Here is a 6,955-nt window from a genome sequence, read left to right as displayed (position 1 = left end):
TTATGTTACTGCTTTATGTATTCAAATAAAATATGTATATGTTCCAGCTAATCGTTAACAAGGTTCGTTTCATATGAGGCTTCTAACCGTTTCTAAGTGCTCATCATTTGGGAAAAATCAAAATTGAAAAGCACGTCTTCAGTGATCAGCTGATGGAAACTGATTTCTAATTGAGTTGGAATATTGGCGAATAAAACGCCAAAACTAATCAGTTGTCTTGTAACGGGACATGCACAACTGTATGAAATTCAACATTTAACATCTAACTCTTTCATATTATCTTTTGGGCTATTAAAGGGATACACATATAGAAACACATACGTTAATTACTTGATTATTTATAAACACATTTAATCTAAATACTATCGGATAATGTTTATGCTCCATCAATACTATTAAGTCGACATTTAAATACAACATTGATACACATATTCTTGATTATAACGGAGCTGCATGAGCAATTAGAGGAATATTTATATAATTTTTTTTTTTTATTTAGTGCCATTTTCACGTGAAATCGAAAACAATCTGAATGCTGGGTACACGACTTTCTGCTTAATTTTGTTTTAAAAATATTGATATTTCTAATACAAATATTTAATCATCATTTATTTACATTCAAAATATACATTTAAAAAATAGGATAATTTATTTTTTTAAATATATCAGGTGTTCAAGATATGTAGGCTAAATAGAAATTCATTTCCCAACTTACTCTGCCACTACTGAAATAACAATTTACGAAATAAATAAGTTTTTCTGAACGGAAGGTCCATTAAATATTTACGTGTATGTATATATTTTTAATTTATTTGAAGTAACTAAATTAAAATATAATGTTAAAAACAGTATAAGAATCGTATTATTATTTAATTTATTCTTTATATAAAAAAACCTTCAGTACATTTCATAAAAAAAAAAAAAAAAAAAAAATTCTATTCAGAGTTAGTCACTGTTAAGATTATCTTTTTAATATTAAATAGATACCAATGAACTATAGGAGCTTAGAAAAATCTATCTTTAAACATTCTTGATAAATATTTTTACTCTAAGAACTTTGGTACGTTCTTTGTGGTCAATGGCACTGAAAGTACGATTAAGAGTTGAGAAAATATAAAGAATGTTTATAAATATATAATATATTTATGTATATATAATATATATTTATAAATATATGTATATTGGAAAATTACGAAGACAAAAGTCGATCTAGAATAACACTCATAAGAATAATAGGGTGATATGTTTGTACGGAAGAAAGGACTCTCGTTCGTTCACGAAGTTTTAACATAAATAAGGATTCGTGTGCCCGATCCAGTCGAGAATGAGAGTATCATGTTTAAAATGACCCCGTTTGGATTTTAAATTCTAACCAGGAAATTATGGGTATGGTTGAGGATCTCTTAGTTATGGAAACACTGTTGAGTCGATGCTGTATTCCCATGGTCATGACAGAAATATGAAGAGTATCAATATCAGGAAAAGAGTCTTGTGTGACTGGAGGCCGGTGCTGGAACTCGGGGCTGGGTATATCACGTCTACCTCGGCTGTCTTGAAGATGGAAAGGTAGATATGGGAGTGGACTATCGGGTCCCTGGAATTTATCATCTCGCTGATCTGCTGGAGAGGTGCCTCGCATTCCTCCTGCAATAGAATAATAGAATAGAGAATAACATAGCTCATAGGAATATGGATATAACAAAAAAATATTTTAAAAAAATTAGCATACATTTTTAAGATGAAATTTTCAATAAATCGATACCACACAATATTTTTATAGAAATTTAAGCTGGTGCCAAACAACAAAACTTTCATAATTTTATTATGTCGATAAGGTATCAAAAAAGAAGAAAATAATTCTTTTAAAATTTTTTGAGGTTAATCACTTCCATCATTTGAAATAAATTATTATTTATTAAGCAGAGAGAAGTGAAGATGCACAAATGGTTGACATGATTTCCCATATGAAATCATTAGGTTTTTATAGTGCATGAATATGGGACAGTGGTCCCGAAACGTTGTACAATGTCATGAATAAATAAATAATAATTTATTTCAAATGATGGAAGTGATTAACCTCAAAAAATTTTAAAAGAATTGACTCACCAGACTTCCTAGAGAGATAATCCAGAAGAAAATAATTCAAAGCTTATATTCGTAAGAATTAGTTCCACTAAAAAAATCAACAAAAACAAAAACTGTCCAGTTATGAGAGATGTCCGCTGAGAGACTTTACTCAGTATTATTATGTACTTTTTTAGGAAATACCCTGTTTTTATTATTTCTTTGCAATTTCTATTTATTTATGTTTTGATTAAGTAACAAATTACTCTGTTATTATTTACTCAGTTTTATTTTATTACATTGATTACTTTTTTTTTATACACATATCATATTAATATTTTTTTTTATTAAAAAAAAAAAGAAAATCTGTTAGGGTGCAGTGATTGTAAGAAAGTACTGTCACCATACCCACAGTTGTGAAAGGTGATTTGGTTAGAATCACGCTTGACCACCACATTTTTACAAAATTAAGGGAACCCAATAGAGGCTGGACCCAGGAGGGCTCCTAAGCCCACAGGGTTGAGAGAAACAGAAAATAATTATATGCCACAGCCGGATTCGAACCCTTATCCTTAGAGTTAGTAGCACAGTTCCCACTGAACTACTCGCTCCCTCATTTATTATTATTATTATTGTATTGTTAATTTATTTTATTTTTTTAAATCTTTTAATTACTATTTTAATGACTAAATTAAGTTTGAACTTAAAATAATGGCCTCCTGTCTTTTAAAAAAGATTATGCTGTTGTCTCCGGGCTATTTCCGTTAATAAACAAGTTAAAGTTTTGAATCTCTTTTTCTTTTGTAGATAATTCAGTGCAACGTTCATATGTTTTTTGTTACAAAGCATCACATTAGACAAATGAGAATTTATCCAAAAAAGTGTGAATGTTTTATTTTTTTGGTGATTTACGCCCTTAGTAAATTTTCAACGATATTACAGTTGTTTTTAAAATTTTGTTGTCTTTGAGAAAACTTCATCCAATTGGAAATTCCAAAATCAGGTGCGCAGGAGAAGGTAAGAGAATTAACCATCCCCTCACAAGGTACATCAAACCAGACTGTTGTCTTGTATATGGTTTATTGGCTAAAATTATTGAGGTTAGACGGAGAGGGATGAAAATGTATAATATATATTTTTTGTATATAAAGCAATGCACTTATTTGAAAACTTACACTAATAGTATAATTAGGAAACGTTATTTGAAATTATTTATGTAAAGTTGAAATAGTTAGGAAGGTAATCAGAGAAAATATACTGAAAAGTCCAGATTTTTCAGAAATTAAAGCAAATAGGTAAAGAGGTGGAAAATAATAAACCTAGAAATTTGAGTACACTTGAGATAATTGAGAGTCACTGAAATTTTGTTAAAAATAAATAAATACATAAATGAAATAATCGTCTTTCATTTACTGTCCAACCAACTGCGACTCTACCTTGAACTGTGTTAAAACATTATGTCATACCGTTGCAAACGGGGACTATTCATTTGTTGACAAGACCTTTTCTAGAATCAGCATTGCATTAGTGTCTATTACCAGAGGAGTGTCGATATTACATAATGTAAACAACAACAAAATTTTAATAATTACATAAGAGCAACAATATGATTCTCTTGATTCGTCAAATTAAGATTAAATGCTGGATTACTCTTTAGTGCAATGAATATAAAAAAAGTTGGCTATGGCACTATAAAAAGTCTATAAATACATATATAGATTTGGCAGTAATTCGAATCATCGAAGTGATGCCATTGCACGAAAATTCGATTTATAATGATAACCAATCAGTTGGAGTCGGTCTACAGTGAAAAGGATGCACATTTAAGAAATTTTGAAGAAAGTATTGGAATGCATTTCATACGAGTTAAAAAGTCACCTTTAAACTACGGTCTTATTATCACTCACAATAAAGTGAAAAATAAATATATATAATCCTATAGACTCATGTAATCAATACTACTCCTCTTGTTTTCCTTTTGTTTCATTTATTGGATTATTTCTTAAGATTATGATTAGTTCGAAGATTTTTTATTTTATTATTACCTTTTTGATTATAATAAAAAAAATATACCGTTGGTTTTTATATTTTCTGTATTTGATGTTTCAGATTTTCATTTATACTTAAATATGTATATTAGAATGTATATATTTTTCATTTATTATCAGAAGTTAGTCACTTAATGTTTTATGATATGTCATATGGTTTTATTTGTTCATATTTTTATTTTAATTGATTTTATTATTGCTCATTTTTATCTTTTAAATTCATTATCTTCATTATACTTTATGATGTTTTATAATCACATTTTTATTTTGTATTTTACTCTAAGGCGCTTAAGCCTAGTTTTGACGCCTGTAATATTATTCTAATCAAGGATCAATCCCAGAAAAATACAGAATATTATCATTATTATATTCCTCCTACTATGATTAACAAAAAAAAAAAACGTTTATAGTGAATACCCTTTTATTAATTATAGAAACATTTTTGACTTATTAACAATACATATTTTGCAATGGCTAAATTCTCAATTACTGCTTCTAAAGTACTGGCGAAAAAAAATTCTCTTATTGTGAGTGATAATAAGACCATAGTTTAAAGATGATAACAAGCTAGATATGCGTTCCAATAGTTTTTTCAAAATTTCTTAAATGTAAATACTTTTCATTGTGGACCAACCCCCACTGATTGGTTATCATAAGAGATCAAATTTTCGTGCAATCGCACCACTTCGATGATTTGAATCACTGCCAAACCTCCACAGAAATTCAAATTAAACATTCAAATGACACCAATTTTATATTGCGCATGTTGGGGTTTCTCCACAAATTTGCAGTTTTAATTTCTTTTTTCACAAAGTAGCAAATCAAATTTACTCATTTTGGGGAAGATTAAAATTTTTGTCGCTCTAAATTTCTCACATTATACCCATAAAATATGGTGTATGTATCCCAATATTAATTTTATTACTTTTTCCCTTATTATTTATAGTTAGGAATTGACAAATTTGAGGTAAAGTTATGCATTTATTAACACGGGAAAAGTCGAATTCAACTTACAAACAAAAAAAAAACAAGTAAAGAAAAGCGATATGTTCCAGGAATAGTATTAACTTGCAAGTGCTTCAGGTAATTATGAAAGATTCTCTCTAGAATAAGCTTGTTATAGAGCGTTCAGTGTTACTGATTTTAACTTGCATTCCCATTCCATTTATAGTCTTTAGTTTTTCCAACTTTCTTCTTTACGACTATTAGGAATTTAATTTTTTTTTTATTATTATTATATTAACTTATGTATTTATATTATTTTAAATATAAATTAAACATAAATAAACTGGTCTGATCAATAAAAATATACCTATACATTTTTAGTCATACGTTTTAAAGTTTTTCTATGTTGACTTGTTAGTTTTTTTTAATTAGTGGTATATTTGTATGTAAATACAAATTGAAAAGCAATGACATTGAAAAATTGAATTCAAGCCTTCATAATTTGAATATAATCATTTAATATAGTTAGTTTTCACTTAGCTCTTTAAACATGAACAAAATTTTAAGTTTTTAATCTGAGTAGTTTACTTTTTAATGTATGTTTGCATAAATATAGAGAGTATTTAGAGAGTTTAACCTGATTCAAACAAGGTTAGGTAAGATTTCCCTGTATTAATATTACAAATTGAACAATATATTTTATATTTGCAGGATTTGGATGTTTTATACACATCTTAATTTATTAGTTCACGATTTTCGGTTTTTTACAGTACAAAAATTCAGTATCAAGTTTTACACTATGAACAACATAATAAATTATAGATAATATTATCATGTTGATGTCCTTAGTTTTAGTTAAATAATTAAGACACCAGCTGGTATATATTGTTATTCTTGATGAGATGATATGTTTAGTCGAAAATATATTCTAATCAAAATAATTTAATAAAATAGGTAAATCGCAGGTATATATTATATATATAGTTTCACCAGTTTTGTTGATATTTTATTCTTTTAACAATTAATTAAGTCAATCAGTATTGTACCACTCAGCAATTAATTTATAATAAAAAGAGTACTCTTTAACAGCTAGCTCCACCGTTTCGACATTGCTGATATTTATGAAATGAGAACATTATTTTCATTTTTAGTTTGCTATTTCTTCTTTAAACCATGACCCCCCTCGCCTCCTGGAAGTGAATTGATTCAGTAATTTATGACAAAATAAATATTAGCTACATCACAAATGATTATTAAGCAGGATTAATGATTAACAATGATGATTGCGTTTAAACAATCATTTCTTGAAAACACCACTATCTTATGGTCCTTATTTCTTACTTTTTTTTATATTTATATTTCTGAAAATATTAATTACAGAGTAAAAATTAATTCAGATATAAAACATTTGAGTCACTATTATTTTATAGATATAAGATTATTATGAAGTAAATTGGAAATTGTCCTTACAAAAAAAAAATATAAATAAATATATGAATAAAATCGTAAAAACGATGTGTAAATAAAATAATTTAAATGGATTCTGAGTATTGGTTCCATTTATAATTTTAGTCTATACTAACTACTAAGCTACTAACACCAAAGATACGGGTTCGAATCCGGCTGTGACAGACAATTATTTATTCTGTTACTGCAGCCGCGAGTTACCACTCTCCGGGTATCCTTAATTGGGTAAAAATCTGGCGGTCGAGTGTGACTGACCAAATCACCTTCTTTCACAACCGTTGGTATATATATGTTTTAAGGTTATGTGTTTTAGATATAAAAAAAACTTAAAATTATTAAATAAATTGGTCGAAAAGTGAAAGATGAAATATATTAAATATATGAAATCTCTCTCTCTCTCTCTCTCTCTCTCTCTCTCTCTCTCTCTCTCT

The 6,955-nt window shown here is 27.9% G+C and overlaps 1 protein-coding gene across 1 annotated transcript in view; it reads right to left on the bottom strand.

The window, feature by feature from the left end:
• LOC106688870 (uncharacterized) overlaps nt 1-6,955 on the bottom strand; it is a gene marked incomplete in the record, with an annotated part of 79,735 nt that continues 72,780 nt past the window's right edge. Inside the window, 1 exon segment of the mRNA XM_014433551.3 lies at nt 1-1,644. Coding sequence (XP_014289037.1) covers nt 1,447-1,644 — 198 coding nt within the window.

Source organism: Halyomorpha halys, unplaced genomic scaffold (genome assembly GCF_000696795.3).
Source record: "Halyomorpha halys isolate HHAL.00 unplaced genomic scaffold, Hhal_1.1 Scaffold1223.1, whole genome shotgun sequence".
Taxonomy (NCBI): domain Eukaryota; kingdom Metazoa; phylum Arthropoda; class Insecta; order Hemiptera; family Pentatomidae; genus Halyomorpha; species Halyomorpha halys.
The sequence above is the reverse complement of the archived record's forward strand: the minus strand, read 5'-3'. Positions and strand labels throughout refer to the sequence as shown.